At 39.3% G+C, this 18,383-nt stretch overlaps 1 protein-coding gene across 3 annotated transcripts in view; it reads left to right on the plus strand.

Annotated features, from left to right (window-relative positions):
- Nucleotides 1-18,383, plus strand: part of RBM33 (RNA binding motif protein 33) — a 163,178-nt gene that overhangs the window by 74,750 nt on the left and 70,045 nt on the right. For all 3 annotated transcript variants that reach the window (XM_058533975.1, XM_058533981.1, XM_058533991.1), the window contains exons 6-8: nucleotides 7,268-7,439; nucleotides 12,977-13,185; nucleotides 16,967-17,255. In XM_058533975.1, coding sequence (XP_058389958.1) covers nucleotides 7,268-7,439; nucleotides 12,977-13,185; nucleotides 16,967-17,255 — 670 coding nt within the window. The remainder of the gene's footprint in view (nucleotides 1-7,267; nucleotides 7,440-12,976; nucleotides 13,186-16,966; nucleotides 17,256-18,383) is intronic.

The raw sequence follows: 18,383 nt of genomic DNA on the forward strand, positions 1-18,383 counted from the left end.
GGTTCATTTTCTGTATGTTTCTATAGTCGTTAGACCATTATTTGTTGTAAAGACTTTGCTTTCCCATTGAATTGCCTTAGTGCTTATGTTGAGAATCATTTGGCCATTTAAGTTTGGGTCTCTTCTGGAATCTCTTTTTTTATTCCATTGTCAGTACTACACTGTCTTGATTACTGTGGCATGGAATCAGGTAGTGTAAATCCACCTGTTTTGTTTTCCTTTTTAAGATTGTTTTGGCTATTCTAGGTCCTTTCAGTTTGCAAATAAACTCTGTAATTGACTTGTCAATATCTACTAAAAATCTGGTTGGGGTTTTGATGAAGATTGCATTGTATCTTTAGATCAGATTGAGGGAAAACTAACATCTTAATGATCACGTTGCCTGTTAATAAACACAGTTTAATTCTTCATTTCCAACCTGTCCTTTTCTTTCTTTCTTTGGCCTTTTTGACCTCCAGTAGTATGTAGACTAGAAACATTAAGAGCATTCGGTCTTGCCTCGTTCTTGATGGTAGGGGAAAATGTTCAGTATTTGATCAAGTAAGCAATATAAGCTAGCTGAAGGTTTTTCAGTCAGATTGAAGAAGTTCTTTTCTATATCTAGTTTGCTGAGATTTTTTTAAAAATCAGAAATGAGTGTTGAATTTTGTTACTGCTTTTTATGCATTTACTGAGATAATCTTGTGACTTTTATCTCTTGTTTTATTAATATGAATTAAATTGACTTTTTATAAAGTATTAACTATACTCCAGACTTTATTTCCATTTCGTGAGTTTTTCCCGTAATGTCCTCTTTCTGTTTCGGGATCCAGTTGAGGCACTGCATTGTTATGTTTCCTCTGGTCTCTGAGAGTTTGTCAGTCTTGTGTTTCACGACCGTGACAGTCTAAAGAAGTACTGGCCAGACATTCTGTAGAATGGCTTCTAGTCTGGGTTTGTCTGATATTTTTCTCATGATCAGACTGGAGTTATGGATTTTTGGAAAGAATACCGCAGAAGTTAGATGCCTTTCTCATCCCATCATACCACTGGGTACAGGACCTCCCTGGCAATGGTCATTACCTTACAGATAGTGACTCTGAAAAGTTACCATCTTTCCCTTTCTCTGCTCTATTCTTTGGAAGCAGGTCACTAAATCTAGTCTGCCCAAAGGCGAGGGGAGGGACTTAAGTTTCACCTCTGGAGGAGGGGGAAGTATCTACATACATTTGAAATTGTTCTCTAAGTAAGATTTGTTAAATTGACTGATTTTTGAACTTTAAATCAAACTATGGTTCTGGCTAAGCCTCAGTTGGTCATGATGTATTTTCTTTTTTTATTTTGCTGGATTCCATGTGCTTTTATTTTCTTCAGGAATCTTATGTCTGTATTCGTGAAGGATATTGGTCTTTAATTCTCTTCTTATAATTTTTGCACAATTTGCTCAATCTTTTCTTTTCTTTTTTTGGTGAGGAAGCTTGGCCATGAGCTAACATCCATTGCCAGTCTTCCTCTTTTTGCTGAGGAAGAGTGGCCCTGAGCTAACGTCTGTGCCCATCTTCCTCCATTTTGTAGTGCATTGGTCCGTGCCTGGGATCTAAGCCTGCAAACCCTGGGTGGCCGAAGTGGAGCACACAAACTAACCACTATGCCATCGGGCCGGCCCCAGGAAATTTTTTAAAGCAGTGTTCTCTATAGTTTTCTTTTTATCTTTCCCCCCTGTTTCAGAGAACAATCTGATTTTTTTTTTCTTGGATTTGGGATAGAATATTGAATTTTCTTTGAGAACACTGAGATCATGGGTTCATTTCAGAATTAGCTAGAGAACTTAAAAAAAATATACAAGTCTGAGTCTTGTTCCCCCTGAGAATTTCTAATTTTTTATGTATATGTAAGATTTCAGTGAACTTGTCTATTTTTAATTTTTATTTATTTATTTTTCCCCCAAAGCCCCAGTAGATAGTTGTCTGTCATGGTTGCACATCCTTCTAGTTGCTGTACGTGGGACACGGCCTCAGCAGGGCCAGAGAAGCGGTGCCTCGGTGTGCGCCCGGGATCCGAACCCGGGCCGCCAGCAGCGGAGTGCGCGCACTTAACCGCTAAGCCACGGGGCCGGCCCGAACTTGTCTGTTTTTTTTTTTTTTTTTTTTTTTTTTTTACATTTTTATTGATATTTTAATGGTTTCTAACATTGTGAGATTTTGGGTTGTACATTTTTGTTTGTCCTTCACCCCATATATGACTCCCTTCACCCCTTGTGCCCACCCCCCACCCCCACTTCCCGGGTAACCACAGTCCAGTTTTCTCTGTCCATGTGTTGGTTTATATTCCACATATGAGTGAGATCATACAGTGTTTGTCTTTCTCTTTCTGGCTTATTTCACTTAACATAATACGCTCCAGGCCCATCCATGTTGTTGCAAATGGGACGATTTTGTCTTTTTTTATGGCTGAGTAGTATTCCATTGTATATATATACCACATTTTCTTAATCCAATCGTCAGTCGAGGGACACTTAGGTTGCTTCCACTTCTTGGCTATGGTGAATAATGCTGCAATGAACATAGGGGTGCATAAGCCTCTTTGGATTGTTGATTTCAGGTGCGTTGGATAGATTCCCAGTAGTGGGATGGCTGGATCATAGGGCATCTCTATTTTTAATTCTTTGAGGAATCTCCATACCGTTTTCCATAGAGGCTGCACCAATTTGCATTCCCACCAGCTGTGTATGAGGGTTCCTGTTTCTCCACATCCTCTCCAACATTTGTTGTTTTTTGTCTTGGTGATTATAGCCATTCTAACGGGCGTGAGGTGGTATCTTAGTGTTGTTTTGATTTGCATTTCCCTGATGATTAGTGATGTTGAGCATCTTTTCATGTGCCTATTGGCCATCTGTATATCTTCCTTGGAGAAGTGTCTGTTCATTTCCTCTGCCCATTTTTTGATCGGGTTGTTTGTTTTTTTGTTGTTCAATTGTGTGAGTTCTTTATATATTATGGAGATCAACCCCTTGTCAGATGTATGTTTTGCAAATATTCTCTCCCAGCTGGTTGGTTGTTTGTTCATCTTGATTCTGATTTCATTTGTCTTATAAAAGCTCTTTAGTCTGATAAAGTCCCACTTGTTTATTTTTTCTTTAGTTTCCCTAGTCTGGGTAGGCATGTCATCCGAAAAGATTCCTTTAAACCCAATGTCAAATAGTGTGTTGCCTATATTTTCTTCTATGAGTTTTATAGTTTCAGGTCTCACCTTCAGGTCTTTGATCCATTTTGAGTTAATTTTTGTGTATGGCGATAGCACATGGTCCACTTTCATTCTTTTGCATGTGGATGTCCAGTTTTCCCAACACCATTTATTGAAGAGACTTTCCTTTCTCCATTGCGTGTCCTTAGCACCTTTGTCGAAAATTAGCTGTCCGTATATGTGTGGTTTTATTTCTGGGCTTTCAATTCTGTTCCATTGATCTGTGTGTCTGTTTTTGTACCAGTACCATGCTGTTTTGATTACTATTGCTTTGTAGTATGTTTTGAAGTCAGGAATTGTGATGCCTCCTGCTTTGTTCTTTTTCTTTAGGATTTCTTTAGCTATTCGGGGTCTTTTGTTGCCCCATATAAATTTTAGTATTCTTTTTTCTATTTCTGTGAAGAATGTCATTGGGATTCTGATTGGGATTGCATTGAATCTGTAGATTGCTTTAGGTAAAATAGACATTTTAACTATGTTTATTCTTCCAATCCACGTGCATGGGATATCTTTCCATTTCTTTATGTCATCGTAGATTTCCCTCAATAATGTCTTGTAGTTCTCATTGTATAGGTCCTTCACCTCCTTGGTAAGATTTATTCCTAGGTATTTTATTCTTTTTGATGCAATTGTAAATGGTATTATCTTTTTGAGCTCTCTTTCTGTTAGTTCATTATTAGCATATAGAAATGCAACTGATTTTTGTAGATTGATTTTGTACCCTGCAACTTTGCTGTAGTTGTTGATTGTTTCTAACAGTTTTCCAACAGATTCTTTAGGGTTTTCTATATATACAATCATGTCATCTGCAAATAGTGAGAGTTTCACTTCTTCGTTACCTATTTGGATTCCTTTTATTCCTTTTTCTTGCCTAATTGCTCTGGCCAAAACCTCCAGTACTATGTTGAACAGGAGTGGTGAGAGTGGGCAGCCCTGCCTCGTTCCTGTTCTCAGAGGAATGGCTTTCAGTCTTTCCCCGTTGAGTATGATGTTAGCTGTGGGTTTGTCATATATGGCCTTTATTATGTTGAGGTACTTTCCTTCTATTCCCAATTTATTGAGAGTTTTTATCATAAATGGATGTTGTATCTTGTCAAATGCCTTCTCTGCGTCTATTGAGATGATCATGTGGTTTTTATTCTTTGTTTTGTTGATGTGATGTATCACGTTGATTGATTTGCGGATGTTGAACCATCCCTGCGTCTCTGGTATAAATCCCACTTGATCATGGTGTATGATCGAACTTGTCTGTTTTTAAAGAACTTGAATGTTGGTTTTCATATACACCCTCTGTTAAGAATTACATCTTTCAGGTTTTCAAGATAATTAAGTAGCTAAAAATCAAACTTTTGAGTGTTTTTGCCAATGTCTATAATGAAATCAAAGATTTACGTACATATTTAAATTCTTGCACAATGTAATCTTAGGATAGTTTGATTTTCATATCGTTAGCCAACACAGCCCTTGAATGGAATTTCACTTGTGAATGGAATACTAGATAATATTTGTTAAAAACCGTGGAGAAAGTCAACATTTTGGCAGGTAGGTTAGTTAATTCTGTAAACCATACCGCCGAAAGATATGCATGTTTTTTTTTTTTCCTTTCTTGAGCCCAGTGTTTAGATGAGATAGTAGCCAGTAGCTGAAGGAGTGAGTCTAGCTTTGTGAATGTTGTCAGGTGGCCTACACTCGAGGCACCAAAGGCCCGGCCACACTTCATTTTCAATTCAGGGCTTGCATAATCCTTGATGTAGCTTAAGGCTTAACTGGACCCCAAGACTTCGACAGGAAGTTTGCATTCTAGGACGTTCCATTGCTCAAAAAACTACCTTATGCTATCCTTTTGTAGTCATATCCTCCCTCCATTTCTAGCTACTGGCAACCAGTATAGTTTTGTCTGTTGGAGAAAGTCATAATAAATGAAATCGTTACAGTATATCATCTTTCGAGATTGACTTCTTGCACTCAGCATGATGCCTTTGCGATCTCATCCCAGTTATGTCAACAGTTCATTCCTTTTTATTGCTAAAGAGCATTCCATGGTTTGGATGGACCACAGTTTATATATTCATTCACTTATTGTTTCCATTTTTGGTGATCCACAAGAGAGTTGTAAACATTTTCCTACAGGTTTTTATGTGAACATAAATTACCATTTCTCTTGGATAAATATCTAGGAATGGGATTGCTGGGTCAGAGACTCGATTTGGTGGTTTGTTTCTGATGAGCTGTAGTATTTGTTTCAGACAAAGAATTTTCAACTCAGCTTTGTACTCTTTAGATTTCTTAGATGGAGATTTGGATGCAGAATAAACTGTATTAGTTTCTATACTGTCATGTTTTATGTTAAGCTTGTTTGGAAAGTCTTTGAACTGTAATTACTGTTAATGGTTGAATTAGAAATGACTGTTGTGATAGAATCTTTGCCTTATTGGTAGTCATTTCTTTTCCTCCTCTGTGGCATTGCTACTCAAAGTGTGGTCTGTGGACCAGCGTGTTGGCTTTCCCTGAAGCTTGTTAGAAATGCAGAATCTCGAGCCCTACCCTAGACCTGTGGAATCAGACTCTGCATTTTAACAGGATTCTCAGTGATTGGTATAAACATTAAATTTGAGAAGCACTGCTCTGGAGCATTATGGAAGTGGAGAAGAGAACTTTGTAAACGAGTTTACCTTTGTCCCATTTGAGTGTAGTGTAGCACAAACCTAGCTGCGTCCATCTCATGTCACTCATTTTGGTTTCAGATACTCAATAAGACGGAAATAATGGTATCAAACCAACAAAATGCCAGGACTTTGGTACTTTAAAATTCTATAGTATACTGAATATCAGAATACTGAAAGGTGGTTTGCAATCTATTAGGCTTAAAATAAAGTTTACATTCATCATTTTATTATCAGGCATTTGAACTCCTGAAAACGGGTCTCTATTTGTAGGATTTATAGCAATGAATATGTGTATTTATAGTTGATCTTTTTTCACAGAAAACGTTCGGGAAAGAATACTACTCGATTATATTGTTGGCTTATTTTCATCTTTTTCTTGTGCGTTTACTAATGAAGTAGTTCATTTTGTTTCTATTAAGAGTAAAGAACATTTAAAAATGATGAATCATGAGAATAAAGGGGAAAAATATCTTTTCTTTAAGTTTTCAAAAAGTATTTAAATGAAGCTAGCACTCAGTAGGTACCTATATGTAACAGTAGGTCACAAGGACCTAATATGAAGTGAAAAGTGATTAGTGTCAAAAGGAACATGCGTGATACAATAAGAATGTTGGTGAAGCAATTACTTTTAGTTTGGAACTAGATTAGGCACAATTTTTGTGGGAAACCTGATATAAAATATAAGATAAAAGCTGTTTTTAATGTGAAGAGGTGACTGAAGAGAAAAAACAGTTTTGCTATTTCAATAGTCTGAGCAAGAGGTGGTGATGAGCGAACTCTAGACAGTGGAATGAAGTAGAAAGGGGTAAGCGTGATGAAGGAAAGATTTTGGAGGCTGAAAAAAAAACAAACCAACCCAAGAACAGACTTGGAGCGCTTGCCTGGCAGTGAAAGTCAAAGCAGAGGGGTGAGGAATTACAGAAAGTATCTAGCCTGTGTGGTGGGAAGGAGTGTGCTGTCATCTAATGTAAGTTACAAGGTGGGTTATATGTTAATAAGCTCATGGAACTCGAGTGTTAGTTTAATATTTTGAATGATGCTGGAGTCTGGATGAGACTGAAGGCTAGTAGGGATTTTTGGAGTTCATGTTTGTTCTCTTGGAAGTATAAGTAGCAACAATGTATAGGACTTTGTATATTAACTACAAGCAGGAATTTGGACTTTTTCTAACATTAAGTTAGTTTTTAATGTTGGAGATTATTTTCTCCTGGAATCAGTTTAGTGTCTCACACGGCCTTATAATAGGACATTTTGCAGTATTTTTATATGTTAAATATAAAGAACTTATATATATATATTTTAATCATTTTTCAATATTTAATTTAAAAGAATGTGAGCTCACTTTCCCTCCCTTTTTGTTTTGTATTTCTGCAATGTAGGGAGGTATGGAAACTTTGGAACTGCAGAAGGACATAAAAGAAGAATCAGATGAAGAAGATGATGATGATGAAGAATCTGGACGATTACGTTTCAAAACTGAAAGGAAAGAAGGAACAATTATTAGGCTCTCAGATGTAACTAGAGAAAGAAGGAACATTCCAGAAACTTTGGGTAACTTTTTTTGCCTGTCTCCCATCCTTCTTCACTCCCATTTCAACTTCTTCCATAGTACGGTTATGATTAATCAAATAGGTAAAAAAAAGTTGACTTTATAGATTATTATGCATGCCATCCATAGGGTGAATGGTCTGTGTGAGGTTAGAGTTATGGTGCTGTAAGAGTCATTCTATAAAAATGACTGTCTTCTGAATTAAAAATATTTGAATAAAATATTTGATTGTTTGTTTTTTTAATAGTTTTCATCTGGAGTCTATGGCCTAGACCTACTCTTCTGCATACCTTGTGGTTCCTGGCTGTCTCTGGGAAGGTGGCATGGGGATGGTACAGGGCCATTTGACTCTTCCTGAGACCTGGAAGGTTGCCAGGGCTAATTCTGTGCCAGACTACTTTTATTTTGTACCTTTTGGTGACATTATAACCATCTTTTCTGTGTTTTCTTCTTCTGTATTCCATTTCTGAGTGTTTAATGAGACAAGGTGACTGCTTTTGTAGACATAATCAATTGAACGTTTTGAGCAAGCCCTGCTATTCAAGATCTACAGCAGGCTGTTGCTGATCAACAGAGAGCCTTTTTCAGTGTTGACCCTACCCTCTCTGTATGTTTTTTCCCAGTGTCCATTGCAAAGAATAAAGCAAGGGTTCTCAAATTTGAGTGAGCAACAGAATCACTCAGAAGGCTTGTTAAAACACAGATTCCTGGACCTACTCCCAGCTCTTCTGATTCAGTAGGTTTAGGGTGGAGCCCAAGAAAGTTGCATTTGTGATGAGTTCCCAGGTGATGCTGCTCCTGCTCCTCTGGAACCTGTACTTTGAGAACCACTGGACTATTGTAGCTTAAATCCAGAGAGGAAGGTGGGAGGGTGGAAGGACAGAGGGTTGTACCTGCTCTCTGGTCTTGGTCAAAGTAAAAATCAAGAAATTACCTTTATTACTTCTTAAAATCGTTATTTATAGCCATTTTCAGTCAGAAACATGAGCATATATCTTTTAAGTGGCAGATATGAATTCTGTGTGAGGACACTAAGCTACCAAGATGCACCAGTTAACAGTACAGTCATGCGCCACATAGTGACGTTTTGGGCAACCACAAACCACAGATACAGCGGTCCTGTAAGTGGGACCATAAAATTAGTGGCATATAGCGTAGGCATGAAGTAGGCTGCGCTGTCTAGGTTTGTGTAAGGACACACTATGATGTTCGCACAAGGACGAAATCACCTAACGATGCCTTTCTCAGAACGTATCCCCATCATAGGTGACACATGACTGTAGTGAGCCAGTCCATCATGTTACTTTACTAAGTGAAATTTGTAGAGATTGTTTTGGAATCTTAGCATTCTTTCTTCTTCCCCCTCCAATTTCCTCCTCTACCTTTTGGGTCAAGATTTCCCTAGGCTTTTCTCAAGTTATGGTATAAAGTTACCGGTTGGTCTGAACCAAGACAGTGTAAGTTTCTAAGAAAGGATCTGAAGTGGACCTTGGGTAAAAGGAGATGAAGCAGCAGTCTTAAAACAGGAGGATGAGAAAAAACAGAAGTATCCTTCAGTAGGAGGGATTGGTAACATTACAGAACAAGCTGACTGGAGCAGACTTCTCAGTCTCGGGCTGGAATAAGAACAAGGGAAAGATGGCACCCCTGGCTGAACACCAGAGGGCAGTGGGCAGCGGCTTATTAGAGAATTGGCATAGGGCTTTCCCAAGCCAGGGTAGGTGCCACATGGGGGTGTGGGTGGTGAATTATCACTTTTCTGCTTTTTTGTAGTCATGGTGGCTTTGTTACATAAATTGGGGAAACTGACATATCAAATCATAATAACTGGGATAGCTACAAGTTTTAAGGATGTGAAATCACTTGACAGTCACCATTAGGAATGGGGGCCTTTCTCCTCTGCATCCAGCTCCGTATAAGCCACTGTGGATTTTGTGAGTCACCCTCCCCTGACCCTCGATGGCTCTGCCTCTGTCCACCCACTGGTCCTCAGCTAAGGTCATCTCGTCTCAGTTCGTTTTACCTCAGCCCAAGCACTGACAACGTGTTCTGAAATGTCCAGCCTGCCTGTGTTCATAATTTGTGTTTGTTTCATCCCTGCATCTCTTTCTTTTCAAGACCTTTACCTCATTTCATTCTTTTCAGGGTCATTTCTACTTCCTTTATTAAAGTACTTGTGTCAAATCTTTTCTTTTTTTTTCTCTTTTCAAGGCATCTGGCAGCTTTATAGTCATGTTATCCTGAGACAAGAGGCTGGAAGGGGTTAGTGGTGGGCAAGTTGGCTCCTTTAAATATGGTGGGAGAGGGCCTGGGGTCTTTAGAGGCAGAGTAGTGGCTGTAAGCATAAACAATTTGATCATTCACCATTCTTTTAAATATTAAAAAAACGGATTTGTGCAGAATGTGATTGTTTTGCTAGATACTAGGGGAAGTGAAAATGGTGCTTAAAATTATCTTTCTCTGCTCCATATTTGTGAGGCCTAACCTAAGAAAGCTTAGTGTTTGGAAACATTAGTTTTCTAGTAACTGAAAAGTTAGGATTATTCCTAGTACAAAAAGGATTTTTCTTAAAGATTGGTTTCCTAAAACAGTGAGCTCCCTTATTACCTTGACACCCCCACTCCCAACAAAAGGTTAATTTTATATATAAGAAAAATATTTATTGAGTGAGAAGCTGCCACAGTATTTGGTAAACTAGAAATTTGTATGGGTTTTTACTCATCAGTTTATTTGTGTGTTCCTGGTGATAGAAATACCAGTGTCAGGTTCTGTATAGAAGTACTTGCATTTATTTGATTGTATAAAGCTGTTTACCTACTCTTTGTAATGAGATTAAAATATCATGCTACCAGAGTACGTATGTTGTCTCATATGATATGTATTTCTTGACAAATGATGTCTTTTAACTTTTTGAATACAAATAAAAACAATTACTTTGTGATATCATTGATTAATGTTGAGAACACTTCATTCTTCAGAAGAATGAAATAATGCTCCATCATGCTCTGTTTCTGACCCTTTAGTCTGTGTGTGCAATAGTGAGTTCTCTTCACAATCTAGAAGGGCGTTTTGGTCACTTTTAGTCTTTTTTCACATTCAAATATATGATGTCATCCTTAAATATGAAGAACACGAAGTATATGCTGGTCTTGACAGTTACGAAGCCTAGTACACAGTTGCTGATTTGTATTTTGAATTCAGATTAGATTAGAAGTAGAATTTTGAGCTTTCATCTAGGTTAAGATCTTAAGTAGTGAGCTTTTTTCCTTAACCAGGATTTTGGGAATTAAACCTCATAGGAAATGTGACTGTTTCTCAGTTTTCCCAAGGATGGTAGAAAACTACATACTTAGGAGATAAATTCATTCATTACATGCAAAGGATGCCTAAGAGGAAAAGGGCTTAATTCTGTCACGGAACCCAGTTGAGAAGGGTTTCTAGAACTTACGTGTGTAAGGGAATGCTTTATTTTGAGTGGAAATTTCAAAAGCCATCTCTAAAAAGTGGGTATCATTTACCAGTGCAGAGGTTCAGAGCTACCAGTTCTTTTACTCTAGGAGGTGGACCTCAGATTCTCTTTGAAAGCAATACAAGCAATAAATGGAAGACTACATTTATTTTAATTAGACATTTTTACTTATTATCTATGGGTAGGTATCTAGATTTTACGATATCCTAAGTTTCATTGGCACATGTAATATGTTAAATTTTATTTTATTGCTTTAGCCTAAAGAACATTCTTAATTATGCCCACATAATGTTTTCTTGAAATATCTTAATTTTGTTTAATGTAAGGGATCTGTGGGAAAACTGTTTTCATCTAGTAATAAACAGTTCAAGATTGCTAGTGCCAGCAGTAGGCTCCTACTGCCCTAAGTGTACACAGCGGTCCTTGTATTTGCAAGGTTTTTACAAATTTCTTGATTCAGTTATCTTGTAAAAAACTCATTTGTTATTTTTATTTTTCCAAATAAACTGTTTTCTATAAATATTCTTTATGTATTAGTCCAACTATTATAAAATTATTTATATGCAAATGTTTTTCTTAAGCACATTTTAGAAAGGGACAATACAGCATAAAACTTAGTTACATTGAACCATATATCTTTACTTTAGAATATGGCCATAGTTCAGAAAACACTTAAAGGGAAATTAACATTTCAGTTGAAGTTACAAATGTAATTTCCATCCTGTCATATTTTGGTGACCTTTTCTGACAGCTTGTCTCAATTGGAGGAAAGCATTTTTCCTTGCTGATTAAAGATGTCATTTGAAACCATTTTATTACTGGTGTTAGTGAAATTAATCTTGACACTTAGAACCACTAGAAAAATAATTGCTGATTCACTGCATAAAATGTGTATGTGAACCAGTCATGTCGTCAAGATTAGAATAAAAGTCTGTACTTGTTAAGAAGAGATTAAATTTTCTTTTGAATGGGGTCTAGATTTATTTGAAAGGGAGGAGAATACCATAGAAACAATTTTAAGAAAATGAAGTGTGGCTTAGAGATTTTGGAAGAGTTTGGAGATAATTATGGAATCCAAGGGAGGAGATAAACTGGTGATACTTAAAATTTACCCTTCACTGTGGAAGAAGGCATACGAATGTTTGTCAGAATTCAATGAAGTCTTTAGGAGGTAAACATTTATTAATATAAGAAGTGTTATCACAGCTTAGATAATAATTTAAAATAAAGGAACTCTATTTGAATAAGTCAGGTTTTTTCTTTTAGGAATTTAGAATAATGTGCCAACTAAAGTTTCTTAGCTCCAGAGTCCGTATTTTTTGTATCCCTAAAGCACTGGTCAGAGGTGAGCACCTACTGGGTGTCCCACAAATGTTTGCATTAATGGACTTTTTCTTATGTGACTTTGCTCTCATTTGATATGGCTTCCATATCAGACTGTATGAATATAAATCTTTCTTCACAGAGTAAAGTTTTTTTTAATCTGAAAATTTGAGATGATAGTAGTATTAAATGAGTTTCCCATTCTTTATGGAATTTTGTGATTTCATTCATAGTTTTGTTTTTAAATGAGAACAATCAGGAATTTTTTTTTTTTAGTTTCTGTGCCACTGTGCATTAATAACACTTCTACTGGTTTCACTAAGAAAATTATACTGGTGTAAGACTGGTGGAGCTGGGTCCTGACTTGTGTCATCTCCTGTCAGTGAAAGAGAAAATGATTGCAAAGTGCCTAGCAGCTCAAGGCTGGTAGTTAAATTGAACTTCAGCCCCTTATTAGCTTCCCTTAGCGTATTTTAGTGGTCTCAAATGAAAGTGCTTTAAAGTTTACAGGAGATACTTGTATTTTATTACAAGGGGAAAGCATGTCTTCATGTACCAGGTCTCACTAATGGGTTGTGAGTGTTGCTGAGTGTATCCTACTTGCTGCTGCTAATTTAGTTATTTATTGTGGGTGAAGCACTTGGTGTTCCAGAGTTTCATTGTCATGTGTTTCTTTCCTGTTTTCTCCCTGTCAATCTAGTTTAGGCTATTTGAAGTTGTCTAACACATGTGCATCTTTTCAAATAGAGCTTTCAGCAGAAGCCAAAGCTGCGTTGCTTGAATTTGAAGAAAGAGAGCGACAACATAAGCAGGGACGCTATGGTTCAAGGCGGGGAGGAAGGCGAGGAGGCTCTTTAATGTGTCGTGGAATGGGAGACCAGAGAAGAGAGAACAGTGAGCGGGGAAGAATGAAAGACCACAGACCTGCTCTGCTTCCGACGCAGCCTCCCGTGGTGGTAATGTTTACACTTTTATTGTGATAGCCAAAAACTTTTGAACAAATGGAAAATTTTTAAATTTAGCCCTTTAGGATTCAGGTAGTAAAAAATAATTCTGTATGCAACTACTTAGTGAAGAAAGAAGTACCAAAAGACCTGATGTCCTCAACTGACAAGAATCACAGAGGAATCTTGCTTTTATCTTCTGCTTGTAGAGAAGTGCACCAACTTAAAATACTGAATTTAGTACGTATAGAATCTAGGCAGTATTGTTTATTTTATAAAAATATTTTTTCCTTTATACTATTTACCATAAGTTTTTCCTTAAATATAGCAGTTACTCTTAGAGTAACTATCATATCCAAAAAAATTTTTCATAATTTAGGAATAAATCATATACTTATAATTTCAACTTAATTTCAATTTTATCTGTATTTCAAAGACAAGACATCTCAGAAGTAAAGACAAGAATTGTAGTGAATTTTTTTTTAGTTAGCTTTAGGATTTTATGGCTTTTTCTTTCAGAATTCAGTCTTCAAGGAAAAATTTATTTAATACAAATATATGTCAACTCTGTCTACCACATGCCCCTACTACACTTTTATCTGAATTTAGGGGAAACCACACTTTGCCTCTGTGTAGAAATGTTATATTTTAGGAGGCATTCATTTGTGAAATAACAAAAGTAGAAAAGACGACGTACTGTTTTAGCATGAGAATTCCAATTTTAATGTAAAGGAAGGGAAGAGAAGTAAGTGAGTTGATTACAGCATAAAGAAGTTGATGAAATTAATAACTGCCATTTGCTCGTACAGTTGTTTTGTTCTTAATTCTCGAATAGCACAAAGGCTAGACCTTAGTTTCTGCGTTTTCTTCCCTGTCCTGTATCCTTGCCCCCACTTGCCATATATTGAACAGCCAATCCAGTTATTTGGACCTCCTGTGGGGAAACAACCAAACAGGAGACCTGTTTTTGTATACTTGCGTCTCCATGATCCTGGAAAAGTGATTAACTCCCTGTTTTCTTATTCATAAGGAGACGAAGTACTCTATGCCTAGCTTGCCTCCTTTAGAGGAGCTCAACTGAGAGGATATGTGAACACTTTTAAAAGGTTACCCAAGTGTAAGTTGACCTGAGTCCCTCCCTCTGCAATTCTGATGACTGATGTGGATCCTAGAGCTCACTGTGAATTGGGAATAAATCCATAGCTGACCTGAGTCATCCTAATGGGGCTTTGGACTGTGAGCTCAACACTCATCCTTGCTAGTCAGTAGTGTTTTAAAATTGTAGTTTACTGAAAAGACTGAAGCAATCTGAAATGAACTCAACCTCACTTCCACCTGTATCCACCCTCAAATCACAAATACTCTTGATCCCAGTCACTCCCCACCCGAGAGCTGTCTGTCTCCTTGACTCTTCACCACCAAAGTTTTAGAGAGAATATTCTTTGCTCATGCCTTTGCTTCCGTCCATTTTCTACTTGATTAGTCCCTTGCTTCCTGGACTTCGTTCTTCTCACTCTCCTGAATGTGCTCTCAGAATCGCCACCTCACCTTTCTCACTCCTTCCTGTTGGACCATGCACTGGGGCCCTGGTCATCACTGATGAGCTCCTCTTTGTTGAATCTCTCTTATTTGGGGGCGCACTCTATCTTCTAGCAGTGTGTCTTCTCTCCTTTTTTTTAGCTGCATTGTTCTCAGTCCTCTTGTTAGTCAGAGCTCTCTCTTCCTCGGCAGCATTGTCCTTGCTACCATCTGCCATCTCTGCGCGAATCTCTCTCCAGCCCAAACCTCTTGCTAGCTCTAAGTTTCTCTGGTTCCTAGCTGCCCTGTACCTCTCCACATGGGTGTCTCGAAGGCCCTAAACTCCGTTTGTTTAAAACGTGATTCTCTTAAAAGTCCTGTATGCTCTTGAGTGAATGACCCTGCGTTGTGCTCATTCTCAGTTCACTTCAGATTGAACTCAGATGTCCCTGTCAGTTAATGTGCTGTCCATGGGGATTCAGTGGTGAACAAGATAGACAAGATCGCCACTCTCGTGTGCAGATGTGTACATCACAAACATCATGAATTAGAGGAGGGAACATGCTGGATTCTGGGAGCATGCTTAGCTGGGGATTTAAGCTAGACTGGAATCTTTGAAAAAGTCCTCCCTGAGGAAGGATAGGTAAGCCAAGGCCATATACAGTTTGGTTTCAAAATTCTCATTGTTCCTCTGAAATGTCTCCTTCCTATTGTTCTTCATCAGACCGTGGCCATTTCTTCCATTCAGTACTTGCAATGGCCTGTTAAATGGTCTGTCTTCTTCCATCTTCTTTACCGTCGTCCATCTCACATACTATTAGTGATAATCTTCCTGCCAAGTCATCATCAATGATTTCTCATCATATATGTTGTATATGGCGTAATAACAGATCCTTCACTTGGAATTCAAAAGCCTCCATCATTTGGCGTCATCCCAGGCAAAACAGCTTGTGTTACACGGCTCAGTCAGTAGTGTTCTGCCTCTTCTGTGAAGTGTGGCTAGTTTGATTAGTGGTTGTAAGCAGACTTGTGGAATCAGGTTCTCTGAATTCCATTCCAGCTCTTCTGCTTCCCAGCTACCTGGTCTTGTAAAAGGAAGTAATGATAAGGACCCACTTCATAGGACTGTTAGGAGTCAGTCAGTTACTTCATATACCGGCCTTTCATTAGGTGCTTAAAATGCAGGCTGGGCTCAGTGCTTGGCAGCTTTTGCTGCTGCTGTTCGTTTCCTCCTCGCAGAACAACCCCCAGATCCTTGACCTCTTTGAGTGTGTATTTTCACACCCTTGCCTTCCTCCGTCTTCTTTTTACAAGGCTGTAGCCACACTGGTCTCCCTCTCATTTACGCAGCAGGTGTGTCTTTCTGCTTCTCTGCTTCTTCCAGTTATTCCATTACTCGCACTGCAGGGCACATCGCTTTCCTCCTTCCCAGTTCGGATGCCGCCCTCTCAGGCGCTTTCTCCCAGCCCCTCGGGGCATTTAAGCTCTTTGTAGCCCTTTGTCCTTTTCTGAAGCCTCCTTTCCAGCAGGGTTGCTTGTGCACATCTCTGTCTTTTTGATAAGATTTTCTGGAGGAGGAGGAGCAGGACTGACTGTGCAGAGAGGGCTGAGAGCAGCTTATGTTCTGTCCTCAGCGCAGTGCTTGGCTCCTTGTGGACAGTTTTGTTGGTTGAACTGTAGTATTTTCTTTTGGAATCCGTGCAAAGTCGTTGGGGCTGCCATTTTCCTCCTTGCCCTGAGATTACCTCACATTGTGAGACAGTAGCCTTCGCTGTGAACAGGCGGAGCAGCTTATTTATCCTGCTGTTTTATACAAGTTGTTTTTTTTTTTTTTTGGTGAGGAAGATCAGCCATGAGCTAACATCCATGCCAATCCTTCTCTTTTTCCTGAGGAAGACCGGCCCTGAGCTATAACATCTATTGCCAATGCTCCTCCTTTTTTCCCCCTTTTTCTCCTCAAAGCCCCAGCAGATAGTTGTATGTCATAGTTGCACATCCTTCTAGATGCTTGTATGTGGGACGCAGCCTCAGCATGGCTGGACAAGCTGTGCGTTGGTGAGCACCCGGGATCTGAACCCGGGCTGCCAGTAGCGGAGTGCGCACACTTAACCGCTAAGCCACGGGGCCGGCCCCTATACAAGTTGTTAACTATGAATTTGTTTCTAAGTCATAACTTTTACAGTGTAATCAGTGTAAATCCATAACGCATCAGCGTTCTTTTACTTTTCTTTTAAATACTGATTTCTATCAATTTGTCTTTTTTTGTGGTTTGTAGACGCACTCTCCAAGATTAATTCCTCCTCCACAGCCTCAGCCTCCGCCTCCGCCTCCGCCGCCGCCGCCTCAGCAGCAGCCAATTAGAAGTCTGTTCCAGCAGCAGCAGCTGCAGCCTCTGCTTCCCCTACAGCACCCGCACCACCCTTCCCCTCCTCAAGGAATGCACATGCCGCCCCAGCTAGAGGCCCCGAGGGTGATGATGACGCCTCCCCCCGTGACCCCACAGCAGCCCAAGAACATACACATAAATCCCCACTTCAAAGGGGCGGTGGTGACGCCCGTTCAAGGTACGTGTCTCCTTTGCTGTTGTAAAGTTACGAGTTACTGTGCCTTGATCGCTGAAGCGTCACTGTGGCCGATAGTTGTCACGGTCACGTCTGTAAGGGTGACTTGGCTTCCTTGATTCCTTCCCCACCCACTTAGACACGTGCTAGCTTGATGGGCCAAGCTCATTTGCTTAAAAATGTATATCTTTTGTTTTATAATTTAGTGGAAGGTACTGAGAAAACGTTCTAAATTTAAAGGGCATTAGAGGTAATTGTGGAAGTGTCTGAGTTGGGATTCTTCGTCAGTTCCCTGGAGAGAATGCTTGCGTGGTGAGTGTTCCCCTCAGCTTCTTCTTGGCGTGCTCCCCTTGAGTCCTGGTGTTAACTGTAGGGGGCCACAAACCCATCTTTTAGTTATTAATTCTAAGGGGATAACCTGTTGTGTTATTATTGCAGACACATGTTCCTGAAGCTAGGAAACTGGTTTTGAGCTGTTGATATGGAGCATATCTTCATGCATCTGTTCAGCACACGTTGATTGCGATACTGCTGTCTTTCTGGCATCTGAGATACGTTGGTGAACAAAAACAATGCTTTTTGCATTCACAGTCTTGCTTTCTAGCAGACAGAGATAGTCAGTGAGCAATAAACATAATCAATAAGAATGTTATGTGGCATGTTAGAGGATGAAAATGCAGGAACAGACATAGAGCAGAGGAAGGGACAAGGGTAGGCTTCGTTGCGAAGGTAAAAGTTGATGGTCAGGGAGCGAGGGATGTGACTGTTTCAGAGGACAGTGCTCCAGGCAGAGGGGTCAGCAAGTATAGTGGTCTTACTTCAGGTGAGACCATGCCATCTGTGTTCGGGTAACCACCAGGAGACGACGTGCTGTTAGTGAAGTAGTGAAAGCAGAGAAGAGACGTAGGACACGGGTTGAGACCTGTGAGCTGTTCTAAGAGCTCGGCTTTTACTCTGAGTGAAATGGGCCGCGATTAAGGGATCTGAGCAGAGGACTGATGTGCTGTCGTTTAGGTTTTAAAAGGATCATTCTTGCTGCCGTGTTGGGAGTGGGCTGTAGGGTGGTAGGGGTGGAAGCCGGGCGTTCAGCTAGGAGGTGACTATGGTAATCCAGGTAACAAGTGACAGTGG

The sequence above is a fragment of the Diceros bicornis genome, chromosome 3, assembly GCF_020826845.1.
Source record: "Diceros bicornis minor isolate mBicDic1 chromosome 3, mDicBic1.mat.cur, whole genome shotgun sequence".
NCBI lineage: Eukaryota > Metazoa > Chordata > Mammalia > Perissodactyla > Rhinocerotidae > Diceros > Diceros bicornis.